General features: G+C 36.9%; 1 protein-coding gene across 6 annotated transcripts in view; it reads left to right on the top strand.

Moving 5' to 3' along the window:
* Positions 1-13242, top strand: part of COL11A1 (collagen type XI alpha 1 chain) — a 491382-nt gene that overhangs the window by 286948 nt on the left and 191192 nt on the right. For 3 of the 6 annotated variants that reach the window (XM_074370060.1, XM_074370057.1, XM_074370059.1), the window contains 2 exons: positions 7464-7746; positions 8244-8443. In XM_074370060.1, coding sequence (XP_074226161.1) covers positions 8338-8443 — 106 coding nt within the window. In that variant the 5' untranslated portion in view covers positions 7464-7746; positions 8244-8337. Of the gene's footprint in view, positions 1-7463; positions 7747-7798; positions 8444-13242 lie in introns of those variants that run through there. The other 3 variants (XM_074370058.1, XM_074370061.1, XM_074370062.1) reach the window with 3 other exon arrangements.

Genomic DNA, 13242 nt, shown 5'->3' with positions numbered 1-13242 from the left:
ATCATCTAACAAATATTGTTTGTATTAGTAGTCTTTTTAAAACAAATATTTCAGATAGTATAGAGAAAGGAATACTATTAAATCTCTCTGAAAGAGCTTCCAGAAGAGTTGAGTAATCCATTTTTAAATGAAACCAATAGTACTGAAAAAAAATGGTGTATTATCCAGGTTTCTCTAGAGAAAAAAAAAACTAACAAAATTGATGCATATAAAATATTTATTATGAGGAATTGGCACATGTGATTATAGTCTGAGAAGTCCCATGATCTGCCTTCTCCAAGGTGGAGACCCAAGCGGTATAATTCAGTTGTAATCCAAAGGTCTGATAACCAGGGAAGTCAATAGTGTAAATCCCAGCCCAAAGGCAAGAGAAGATGAAATGAGATAAGATGAGATGTTGTCATCAAATATGAGATACATACCTCTATACATATATAACTATGAGCTAAGCAGGGTATGTAAGAAAATGTATCCTAGAGCAGCACTTCTTGAAACATTTTCTTAGACAGCTCTCTCTCTCCTCAATACTTCTCAGTTATAAAGACTGGTAATAGTCTCTTTTCTTTCCTGTTTCCACATGTGCTCCACATCTCTTCCTTCCAGTAGTGCCCTGGCATTCTCTCTTAGGATAAGTAATTTTCTCCTATGCTGATTGTTTTTCTTGCAGAAATGCTCAACTTTTTATCCCATCCTAGGCCTTGAGATTCTGAGGAATAAAATTCTCTGGCAAGACAAAATTTTAGGAAAAATTGCCAGTAATAGATCTGAAATGTAAATGGTCTCAAAGATGTCCACAAGCTATGAGGATATAAGGCAGGATAGGCATTCCCTGGACAATCCCCAAGGGATATTGCTAAAGACCTTTAAGGTGAAGTGAAAACTGAGCTAGCTTTTTAGTAAATAGCAATGACTATATTTTCTATTCTGTTATCAGACTAAATAAGCCACTGTACGTTTGTTTAGAATACTATAATAGTCATCACCAATTATGTTTACATTTCCTTAAGTTATTTATCTGACCTAGCAAGGGGTGTGTATATATGTGTGTATATGTATTTATGTGTGTATTTAAAACATTTTCTGATCATTATTTTAAGTTATAATCTCAAATAAAGATCTATTTAAGACAGTATTAAATAATATAGAATTTGTAAAAAGAAAATCACTTTCTGTAAGAAGTAACAATTTACTTCCAGAGTATGATGCCTGATTTCCTAGGCAATTAATTGACTCAGTAATAGATTTTCCTTTCTTTACTCTAACATGAGTAAGGTTCTAAGATTTAGGCCAATGTCCCATTCAAATATTTGTGAAATCACTATCCTTATTAATGACATATTTTTGAGGATAACTCATAGAATTATTTTTGCTGTTATATATTCATAATATAATATGAATGTTTATATATAAAGTCAAAAAAATTTGTAACCCAGTGATTTGAAATCCTTATATAAATTCCTTGACATTTTCATTTTTCCACTCTTACCCATTCATCAAAATTTACTCACATATCCTGCTTCAGAATCACTGGGTAGAAACAACATGGAAGACAGTGGAGGCTACAGGAAAAAGAGCTGGGTGGTTGTCAATATTGACGTCCGTGGGATTTTTGACACAAATCATGCAGGATCCTTATTATCATGAGACAGTGGAGATGAGGAGGAAATCTGAACTAGATGAGACCTGTATGAGAAGAACTGATCCTTCTAAAGTTTTGAATCCTGATTTAGTTAAATATTCCAATAAACTGTGCCTCATGGAATATGTCAGCTTTGTCTTGATTGTCCAGACCTCAAAGGTCCAGTTTCATGGCTGGTGCTGGTGTTGAATCTTCCTTCCAGGTTCATCAGCTCCATGGTATTAGTAGTTTCCAGGGGGTCCAGTCCCAGCTTGGGTCTTAGGAATATAGTGACTCATATCTAAAGTTCCAATATTTTAAAATAATGGACAAAATCACATAAACAGACTCTTGTGTGTTTTAAAGCAGAATTAAAATGCACAATTAAGGTTAAGTACCAACAAAAGCATTCAAAGCTCAATGAGAAGAGGAATCCAAGATGTGGAAGATACAGTATAGGATGAGGATTTCTGCCCACAAGGTGTTTATAGTCTAGAAGGAAATATTTATCTAAGGCTTGATATAATTTTATCTACCACAAAGTTTTAAAGTTTTGTATTAACAATTCTTGAATAGTACTTACAACTTTTAAGATGTTCCATATATTTACAAAATATTGATGTAATTATGATTATATTTCTTCTCTAACATATTGAATGTCTTTCTTCTTTTTCTTCTTGGGAAGTGTGAATCACTGAGGTTCACTTCACTAGTGTTTTCCATTTGCAAAAACATATAAACTTATAAAATAATTTTATATTTCCAGCAGAGAGTTATATCTGAGGGTTGGCATCGGAATAAAAATAACTCATCTTCATTTACCTTTAAAAATAGGCTTTTTATTTCTTAGAAATGTTTTCAAAGATGTAACTCTTTAATTATATTTATAGATTTTTTTAAAGCTATAGTGCCTGACATTACCTTTCCTTATTTTAATATTTGTATTACTGGGGATCTCATTCATTTTAATAGTTAATCTACAAAGAAATAATGTGCTTACTATAAAATATAAAAAATGCTCTAAAAACACTTTACTTATAAGGAAAAAACTGATAATGAGAGCAGAAGTTGGGAATAAAATGTTTTTCACATATTCTGTTTCTGTATCCCTAGTTAGAACTTTGAGTACCCTTATCCTCATCCTTAAAATGAAACTATTAAAATTGCTACATTCCTGCTTCATGAAGATGCTATAAAAACTAACAACAACAAAAAACCATTAAATATTTTAAATAAGAAAGTTTGCATTTTAGTGAGAAGGGTATTTTGCTTTCAAAAGAATACCTTCATAGTAAATATTGCTTGTTTTGCAACTATTTAAATCCATATGTGATTTTTCAGCCTTACAGATTAGATTGGGAAAACTTTTGAAATTAGATCTATTGTTTGTCCGGCATTTGAATGTGCAATAATTTGACCATACCAGTACTGGCAGAAAATACAATATTGGGAGGGTTATTAAACACTGAGAATCTGCAAAACAAATTAAGTCAGAGTTATTCATCACAGATGTTTTAAAAATCAGATCTATTTCAATATTTAACCATATTCACCAGCCTTAAATCTTATATTTGGCATTTGTTTTGGCATCAAAAGAATGTATAAGAATGTCATAAAAATAACAGAAATATTGTTTTTAATTCAGAAATCTGTTTGTGTGAGTCTTTAGATTTCTGAAGCACATGCATTTGATTTCAGAATTAAATAAGCTGGTACAAATGGTGGAGGCACAAAACAGATTGCACATGGTTGTCTGGAAAAAATATTCATTTTAAGTCAAAAATATTGACAAATGCCATTGGGATGGATGAATCTATGAAGGCATGACTGAGGTGAATAAGAGGATTCATTTATTTTAGAAAGTGCACTGATATATGTGGTCATTTTTAAATTATTTATATTAGGAAATAATGTGTCAAAGGAAAACTATTTGCATATTCTCATTTTACCTGTGAAATTAAATATAAAAATTAATAACATTGTTATGAGTAAATTTTTAAAAGTAAATAATCCCTATAAAGAAGGTGAGAAAAAAGAAGCTAAAATCCGTACTTTTAGCAAACTTATTTTATTGAGAACAGCCAGTGTGAATCAAGGCCATTACTACTCAAATGATGATTGGGATGCCATCACAGTGAAACATCACTGGGATATATTTTGGGTGTGGTACTTCCCTTGGCCATGGCACGTGGTTCACTAAAATGTTTAAATTCCCATCTTCTACCAATAGAGATGTTGATGCTGTCCTATACCACTTTGTAAAAAGCTTGTTATAATTTTGCTGACACACAGGAGTTTAGTAAACGCCAAGCCCATTCAATTATGAAGAAAAAAGATATAGAGAGTAAAAATATCTCGACAAAGATCCAAGAATATTTAAAATTTTACTTTGAATCATTCTGTTCTCTGTTCCTCCCATCTGTCTTTGGGCATTTATGAGAAAGAACTATGGTAGTTTCCTGTGAGTATGGCTAACTAAAGGACATTTTTAAGAGAGATGTACATGAATATACAAGGCCATATTCCTTGCTTGTTTGGGGTTCATTTAGATTTGATTTTACTTTAAGTTCTTTTAAACAGGATAGGTCTGTCATCTCTGAGTTGGCTCCCTCAACACTCTAACAGACCAAACTTTTCATCTGAAGATTCTGTTTTATCATGAAAATTGTGCTAAATTTGGATTCCTCTGAAGTTCTGTATGTTATTTCACAGTAAAGGTGAAGAAAAATACCCAGTCGTCACTGTGGGGGTACTTGTGAGCTAGGCTGACTGTGGAAATAAACGTCTCTAGCCCTTCCCCACCCCCACTTTCTATAATACAATGGCCCATCTGTGAGTTAAGAGGGACTAACTCCATTTTTAAGCAGAGACTAATTTTTAACCACTCATGTATTAGAAAAACTGTAAAATAAATGTCAAAGTGTTTAGTCATTTATTTCTTAAAATAATTGACCTAACGTTCAGAAAAGGGCAAGAAAGACAAAACCATTAGGCACAGTGAGAGAGGGATTACATTCAACAGCAATTTTCTTTTAAACATTTTAAGTATTTCCTATGTGTGAAAGAGTTTCCCACTCCTGTAATAATTTCTCATTCAATAACCCAAATGTGATGCATTCGTTTTAGTTATACCACAGTGTTTGGAGAAAATGTCTCTTTCTCTCTATAAATATCATCTCTCTCTCTCTATTTCTCTCCCTCTCTCTCATGGATGCCAAATGATTTCAAAGGTGATGCATCTTTTCAAAAATCTACTCCTTGCACCTAATGCTACTTGTAGTAACTTAAGTCTTATTACAGAGTTCTCTCTACCTCTAATACTCTATTACCGTTGGTATTAAGGACATTCACTTTTGGACAAGGTTCTGATTCCATAGTCCCTCATTCCTAAGAATGTTTGACAATATTAAGGGACATTTATGATTTATACAATGTTTAATAAAGCTCTATGAACACTGTAGATTGTCTAGAACCTTTAAGTTCCCCTAATCCGACCTCCTAATCAATTATCAAATTATTATCTGAGTTTCTTAGACAAGCTAATGTGGACAAATGGTCAATCTAACATACTGCTACAAAGGATGTGACTATTTTTTTTCTCAACTGTTTTCATCTTGTTTTTGAATGACTTGCAATCAAAACAAATTCTACAAAAGCTGAACATATATCTTTAAACTTTGCTTTTTAATATGACAAGGTAGGAAATGTCATATAGCTAACTGCACTTCAAATAAAAGACCTATGTCAGGAAAACTGTCATACTCTACTACATTCTGAATCTGCATATAAACAGTCAGCAAGGATTGGCTGAAAGGTGGCATAGAAAACCATGTCCCTGGAATTCATCTCCTGTGAAGCTGAAGATAGTGAGATGGGTCTCTTCCAGCTTCTCTCTGCGCCCTTTGTTATTTGGCATGATCCTTCCTCGCACTGAATTCACCTCCTGCAAAAACGGGCAGGTTCCTAGGAGGCTCTAGATCCGGCAGCTAGCTACAGGTGAGAGGAGTTGGGCATAATTAACTATTCCTTACTGTGAATCCACTATATTTCCTTCCAGAGTATTAATTCAGACCTAGGTTATGCCTCTCTGGGCAGTGGCCAGAGGAATTCAGACCACAGCGTACAGGGAGCGTAAGGTAGTAATAACTCTATTCACTCAAGCCACTTTGCCTGAAAGGACCCTTTCATCGCAGTGAGGAGGCCTGACTTGTGACCAGAAGGTGGGGCTTGCTAGACTGACTGCATCATTTCTCACCTCCCAGAACAGTATCAGGCCATGGAATTCTCTATAAATCAGGAAAGCTATTGAGAAACAATTTGGAACATCATTTCTACATGTTGCTCCAGGCACTGTAACTCTCTAGCTATTGAGTTGATTTAGGATTTTGGTAGCTTCACAAATAATGTGTTTCTAAACTTTGTATTAATTTCCCTGTTTTACATTTAAGAGAAGACCTAGAGAATAAGTTTAAAAATATACAAAGAATTGGACCGAAAAATCAGGTTTCAAAAAAATTTGAAACTGAAAACTCACACAGATTTTTCAGTTTGTGAAGATGAAGGGTAATGAAGATGGTAAATTTAGGTATATTTTCACCTTCAGGTTCTTAATTTTTAATTTTACATTCACATTCAAACACTGTATAATAGTCAATTGTTTTATTGAATTACATTAATAATTTGAAGTTATGATCTGAAAAACTACTTGGTGATATTTCAGCAGATATTTCTCTGCTGATATAAGGCATCCCAAACATTTTGCCAGCAATGATACTAATATAAAGGTTTTTGGTTTTTTTACCTATTATCTAAGAGGTAAATTTCTTGAGGTGGGAATGGTTCTTTGGCACAGAGAGTGACAGTAATGTTGAAAGTATTTTTTAGTTGCTTTCCTCATTTTATATACCACATATATTTGTCCTTAAACAATTCCATCTTGGGCCTCAGTATAGTCTCTGAACACCTTCCTTCCAACTCTTAAACCACACTGCTAGAATATCTGACTAATCTCATGGGTCATAAGGCATATTTTGATAACTAAAAGAAAACTCGGTTCCTAAAAATTAGTGAGCATATGCCCCCTCAAAAACTTAGCTGAGAACCCTTTAGCCTTGAAATATCTTAAATACTCAACATAGGTCCTGGTCAAAGCTTCCAGTCTTTGCCAACAGGAAAATGTATTCAGTCACTCAACACATCTCTACTGAATGCCTAATGTATGCTGGCACCTTGTTGGGCACTGTTCCATAAAAATTTTAAGAAACATCTTAAGAAACATTAAGGAACAAAAAGGAGTCGATAGGAGGGAACAATTTAAACATGGGGGAAAAAATGACCAGGGAATCTATATTCCAGGTTTAAGTGGATTACTTTGAGGAGGGGTAGGTAGAAGGAATTTAGAAACCTGCCCCTTCTCATTATTTTCACTGTGGAATGACCATATTTTCAGCTCCTGAGGCCCATTTTGAGTTGCTGAGGGCCTAGACGCTTGGAGATCTCTGCTAGTTGCTTTCCTGGTCTTTCTCCTCCCCCTCTGCCCCCTCATCCGGGTTCAGGACGGAATCAGCTGGAAAATTAAATTACTCACCCCCTCAACGTCAGCTCCCATACATTTCTCTCTCCTCCTGCCTCAGAGTACAGTTCAGTTCTTAAAGAGACGAGCCTCTGAATGAAGCTAGTGCAGAATTTAAACATTCAAGAGAGAAACCTGTCAATTTCAGGTCTCGCAGGAGAGCTTCCCTATAAGATCATGGGTTTTGACCTCTTGGGTCCCTCCATCTCACTTTCATCCTTTTCTTCTAATTCTCGGTTTAAAAAATTAATAAAAAAATACTTTTCGGAGCAGGTAGAGCAGTTGAGTCCGCTGGTTCCACGTCTGCTATAAGAAGCACATTTTTGCACAAGGATAAGGTTACCTACGGCTGGCAGCCCAGAACTCCAGCGGTGTGGCGGAACAGACGCGGGCTCCTCCCCTCCCCCGCCGACGAACGAGAGGCTAACAGACGGGTGCAAGTAGACAAGTAGCTGTTTTTATTGAATACAGAAGCTCCTTGAAAACTCTGTGGGCTCCGGGGCTCTCCTGCAATTCCTTTCATTCCCAAAGTGCTGGAGCCAAGCACGCGTCCCCCGTAACTCCCTCCCATTTCTTCTCGGGGATTTGGGTTGGAGAGGAGGGAGGAGAGGACTGGGGAGGTAGGGGTGGTTGGTGGGCTGGGCTTGCCGGGAGACCTGATTCTTGGGCAAAGGAGAGGGGGGCGGGCTCCGGGCCGCCCGCGAGGCGTGTGATTGGGTCTGACCCTCAGCCGGCTTGTCAGTTTCGCCCCGGGTAAGGGGGGCGCGCGAGGGGAATGGGCGGGGGAGGGGGCTGCCCAGAGCCTCTCGTCCGGCCCACTGACGGCATGAAGCCTTTAGGGGCACGCAGTCCTCTCAGATTTTTGGTTGAAGCCCCTCATCTGCCGTCAGTCTGAAGGCAGGGCCCCGCAGAGGACGGATCTGAGGGTCCCGGCCGGCGGGGCCAACCGAGAGGGAGAGGAGGGGGCGACAGACAGGAAGGAAGCAAACCATCAAATTCAAAGAAAAAGCCCTTTGACTTTTTCCTCCCTCTCCCTCCCCAATGGCTGTGTAGCAAACATCCCCGACGATACCTTGGAAGGGACGACGTTGGTCTGCAGCCGCAATTTCGTGGGTTGAGTTCACGGTTGTGAGTGCGGGGCTCGGAGATGGAGCGGTGGTCCTCTAGGTGGAAAACGAAACGGTGGCTGTGGGATTTCACCATTACAACAATCGCATTGACTTTCCTCTTCCAGGCTAGAGAAGTCAGAGGAGGTAAGAAAAATTGGTTTGGGGGAGGTGGGAGATTGCCGTCGGTCTTTCTCAGTCTGTGCCCCTCCCCCTCTTTATCCTTCCTTCCCCCACCCCATTCCCCTCCCCCCCCAAAAAAACCCAATTCTGTTAAATAAAATCCAGATTGTAGCTGCCATCAGGTTGGAAGTGAAGACTGGAGAGAGATGGATGTAGGCGGGACAGTAATGGGAGAAGAGGTAGCAGGAAAAAAGATCTGTCAGGCACAGAGACTGCTGAAATGCCCTTCACCATTTTCCAGGGGCTTTGAAAAGAGGAAAAATATTACCTTGAACACAGGGGCAGTTGTACAAAGCTTTTGTTTGAGGAACGGTCCTTAGACTGCCCTTTGAACACATCTTCTGGTTTCTTCAGATTCAGAGTCTAATGGAAGTGCTTTTTTAAAGGTGAGCTGAGGAGAAAATATAGAGGAGGGGTATAAAATGAACCTTGATAAAGTTCTTTGTCTGGAATAAAGTGAGAAACAAGTTGTTTTACTTTTAGGGATATGAAGGAAAGTAGAGAGGAGGAATGAATCTTGAAGACTGAGAACACTGTGTGTGTGTGTGTGTGTGTGTGTGTGTGTGTGTGTGATTTTGAAGAGATTTTAAATGTGAAAAAATGGCAGATTATAAGAAACGAATGAAGATAGGAAAAACTCTTTACCCTGAATTTCAGCCCCTTCCTCCTCTCTATGACCCACCCCACCCCCCAACTTCTTCTTGCAGGTTGGACGTGCAGTTCTCTTGGAGAATGATGAAACTCGCCAAGCAAATGGGGTGGGGGCGGAGGAATAAGGATTGGAGCGAAGGGGAGGGGGCGTGGGGTGGGATGGGAGGAGAGAGGTAAGGAAAAGTTTCTACGTGGCACCACCAAATATTCAATGACCAGACCTGCTCGGAAGACTGCAGCCCTGTCAGTACCCGAGGAGGGAGAGCGACTTCACTCCACCCCTCCGCCTCTTCCCTCCCCTTCCCCCGCCCTTTCCCGCAAAGGCATCTGGCTGGAGCGGTCCGTTAGGTGCTGTAGACACGGCTGGCGGGAGAACGCTTTTGGAGTTAAGGGAGTCCAAACAGCTTAGGGTAGAAAAGCATGCTTTGTCAGGAGTGCACAGAGAAGTGGGGGATAGGAAGGAGAGTGGTGCGGATTGGCAGAGGCAGAAAGAAATTGTCAACCCCAAATGCGCAGGCTTTAGCAGAAACCTGAGTCTGGCCTGGTAGGTGCCGAGATCTGAGTTCTCCCTAATGGGAGTTAGCGCTCCCGGAGGCCGAACTCTGCGAAACCACGTCTGTATTTCTTTCCCACACTTAGTGATGTTCACCTTCCTGAGTAGCAGGCAGTGGTGGATTATTTCTTTGTGACTTTTCCTGGTGAATATAGTCAGGGCCGCATTAGAACTATGTTTGAATTTTGAAATACGTTATGCTACTTACCGGGGTTCATTTATTTCTACGTTTTAAAGGATAAATAGTAGAGTCTTTGAAAGTGGAATCCATCAAAAGTTGGCATTTTACCTTTGGTACCTGGTCACCAGCTGGATTGGTCTCTTCTGTCAGCAGCTCTGCCCTCTGCTGGTTTTATTTATTATTTGGAATTCAAGCATCTGCCTAAGTAAAGGAGGCCTTTAAAATTCTTACAACTGCAGTGATGCTGGAGGACACTTGATTAGGGAAGTACAGATATGCTGTTTCTCTGTCAGCTTTTTCAGCTATTTGTTCAAATATGTGGGAAAAAATATCATCATGGCAGCTATTTTTGAAAAAAATGTAGAAACTAATACTTTCTTCAGTGAAGACAGATGAAGCGTAATTTCAAGAGACACTCGAATCATAGGTATTCAGGGATTATTTCGCTGAAGCTACCTGTTTCATTTCCACACTGGACCTTCCTTCAAGCTCTAAGGATATCAGAAAGATCAAATTTTTACAGCTGTAATGCATAATTTTCTCTTTAAATCTAGCTGCATAGTTTTAACACACTTAAAAAAGAAAATATCTCAGTTCCAGACCAAATAAATGTTGGACAAAGAGCCTTCCGTATTATTATAAAGCCTTCTAATGTGAGAGATAGCAAAGTTTAAGGGCCATGCGTTGTTCCTGTTTGTCATTTTTGGCGAAATGTCTTGAATGTTATGTGACTGTTGGATATTCATATTAGTAAGATTTGATATTTGTTTCACCAAGTTGCTAGGTGCTTATTGCCTAGCTGGAAGCTACATATTTACTTAAACCTACTCTTGCAGGCATTCTTGCAACTTGATAAACTTCAAAAAGGAAATAGTATATTGATGCTTAAAAAGGAAACCCTAGCCTAAAACATCACACAGGATGTGTGGAAAACTAAGCTAAGTGTCTGGCCTTTAGATTTGTAATTGAAGTAACAATGAGTAAGTTTCTAAATGAAGTATTATATACTAGCATTATACTGTAATTCATTGATTTCACTGAGATGTAGTGGTGTGATTTGGTTGCTAACCCAAAAGATAATTTAAAACAGCCTGTTTTCACCTAGCATTTATAATTTCTTGGACTAAAAACACTAAAACCTTAAGAAGTTCTGGGTTCATAATAAATTAGACTCTAAAAATGTGTAGTTAGGATCCAGAAGCTTCTAACCTTGCAGAGAAAAGTTGCTGGAGTAATGCATTAAAAGAAAATTTATTAATTCACAGAGTCATATTATTTTACTTTGCAAATCCAAACTCTGTCACTTGATAATCTTTAGCATACTTATTCAAAATTTTTAGTGTTTAATATGATTTAGTATAAAAGAGTAAGCATTATTTTTATAATGTATTCATCTGCATTAACTTCAATTTCATGTTTCATATATTTGCTTATGGTTAATATAAATGTTTTATCTCAAGAATTTATAGATTCCACTTTCAATTAGTTCATTATTTATTAAAGATAGAACCTGATACTTACCTGGAATTTATAGACTATAGTCCGTGATTGTGTTATGATAGATGGTTTTAAGCGGTTTTAAAAGGATGTAAGCGAAATTGAGTACAAAGATAAAATAATATCTAATTGAATAATTTTTCACTAATTAAAATGGTGTTCAACCTTTGGTGGCTAAGCCAATACTGTGCCTTGCAAAAAAGTTTATTGATTTTATGAGGAACTTTTAAAGTTTGTCAGCAATTGGTAGTGAGCCCTGCTGGAGTGTTTTGAGTGCCTGGGATCAGCAGGTGAAATGGTGCTGGCTTCCAGAGTATGTGCTAATCCAACTTTGCAAAGAGATCAAGTTTGGCCCTGTGGTTTCTTAATCAGAAATCAGTTAAAGGATCAGATATGCTTCTGATAACAAATGTAGTGTCTTCTACAGTTATTAATATTGTCTTTCTCTTTGTTTTTTTAAATCGAAATTGACAAAGTCTGTAACAGAGAAACAAAAAAAATAGACATCTTATGAGATGCATCTTCCTGCATGTTTTATGCAGATAGCCTCGGTTTAGGTGGCACATATATATTCAGTTAGTTATAGACACTTTCACAAAATTATCTATTAGTTTTGAAACCAAGTTTATTAATATCTTAATGTGACAGATCACTTTATAATTAATACTTAACTAGAATCGACTTTATAAAAGCAACTCTCTGCAAGGTATTCCTAGAGTTTTAAAAAAAATTATGAAGTTGCAAAACGAGATAGTATGTATGATTGTTTATGATTTATTTAATTAATTTTTAGGTTCTGTGTTTGCCTCAATTTGTGACTAAAATTGAAGGAGCACATTATTCAAGTTAAGTTATCCCTGAAATATAGCAAGGCTAACATGAACCCCTTTCCAGATTTGCATGTAGGATTCTGGCAAAAGAAAATTTAAGTAGTCACCTTTCTTTTCTAAAAATTTACTTCTTTTCTGAGGCAGATCCTCTTTGCTCTTGTTGATTTATTGAAACACTACCCTATGTAATGATAATGAATAGACTCAAATCAAGTTTGATTGAGACTGTATAATAAAAAGCTTTTTTCAAAGGAAGAAAAGATGTTCAGATTTTTTTGAGAGAATGCTAGAGACAGAAATTCTTATGAAAAATGCTTCTCTAAACTACCTTCTCACTTTACTAACAAGGAAACTGAGGCATAGAAAATCCTCTTTCTCAAAAAAATGTAAAACTATTCTTACAACATTCAAGATTTTTTTAAATGATTAGAGAAAAGATCTGCAATAGTGATAAAAATATCTTAAATCATAGTAATCTGAGACTTTATAGGATAAAGAATTATTATTTAAGTGTATATATATTAGTGGAATATGGAATGACCAAATGCTACTTACATGTACGTTCCAAAGTTTATAGATTAGTGAGAAGATAGATTAAGTGAAAATGACTGATTTAAAGAGAAATGAATAGGCAATTATAGACTGCATTTAAAAACTCCTCAATTTCCTAAGTTTAGAGATAGGTAATTTTTGATAACTTGTAATTGTTATTATACCTAGTTCATAATTCTATAAGGTTATCTGTATCAGAATAGAAAGCACAATAGTTCTTAAATTTTTTTTGTATACATTTGTTGCTGAATTAAGAATATCATTTTTCATTCTCTCTAAAGTCATTACTGGAGGACCAGGCACAACTGAATTTTCAAGAACCTAAGAAAGTTATGTATTTATTTCAAATAAGGCAAATAATGTCAAATTTCTATGCATTTCCAATTGACTTTAGGTTGATTGGGTGATATATAACATGTATAACTCTTTGGTTTTTATTAATAAGTCAGATCATGAATGGATTTTTACTCAATATGAGTTGTTTGTTTAACAGTAATTA

This window comes from Camelus bactrianus, chromosome 9, assembly GCF_048773025.1.
Source record: "Camelus bactrianus isolate YW-2024 breed Bactrian camel chromosome 9, ASM4877302v1, whole genome shotgun sequence".
Lineage (NCBI taxonomy): Eukaryota > Metazoa > Chordata > Mammalia > Artiodactyla > Camelidae > Camelus > Camelus bactrianus.
This window is presented reverse-complemented; position numbering and strand designations above follow the sequence as displayed.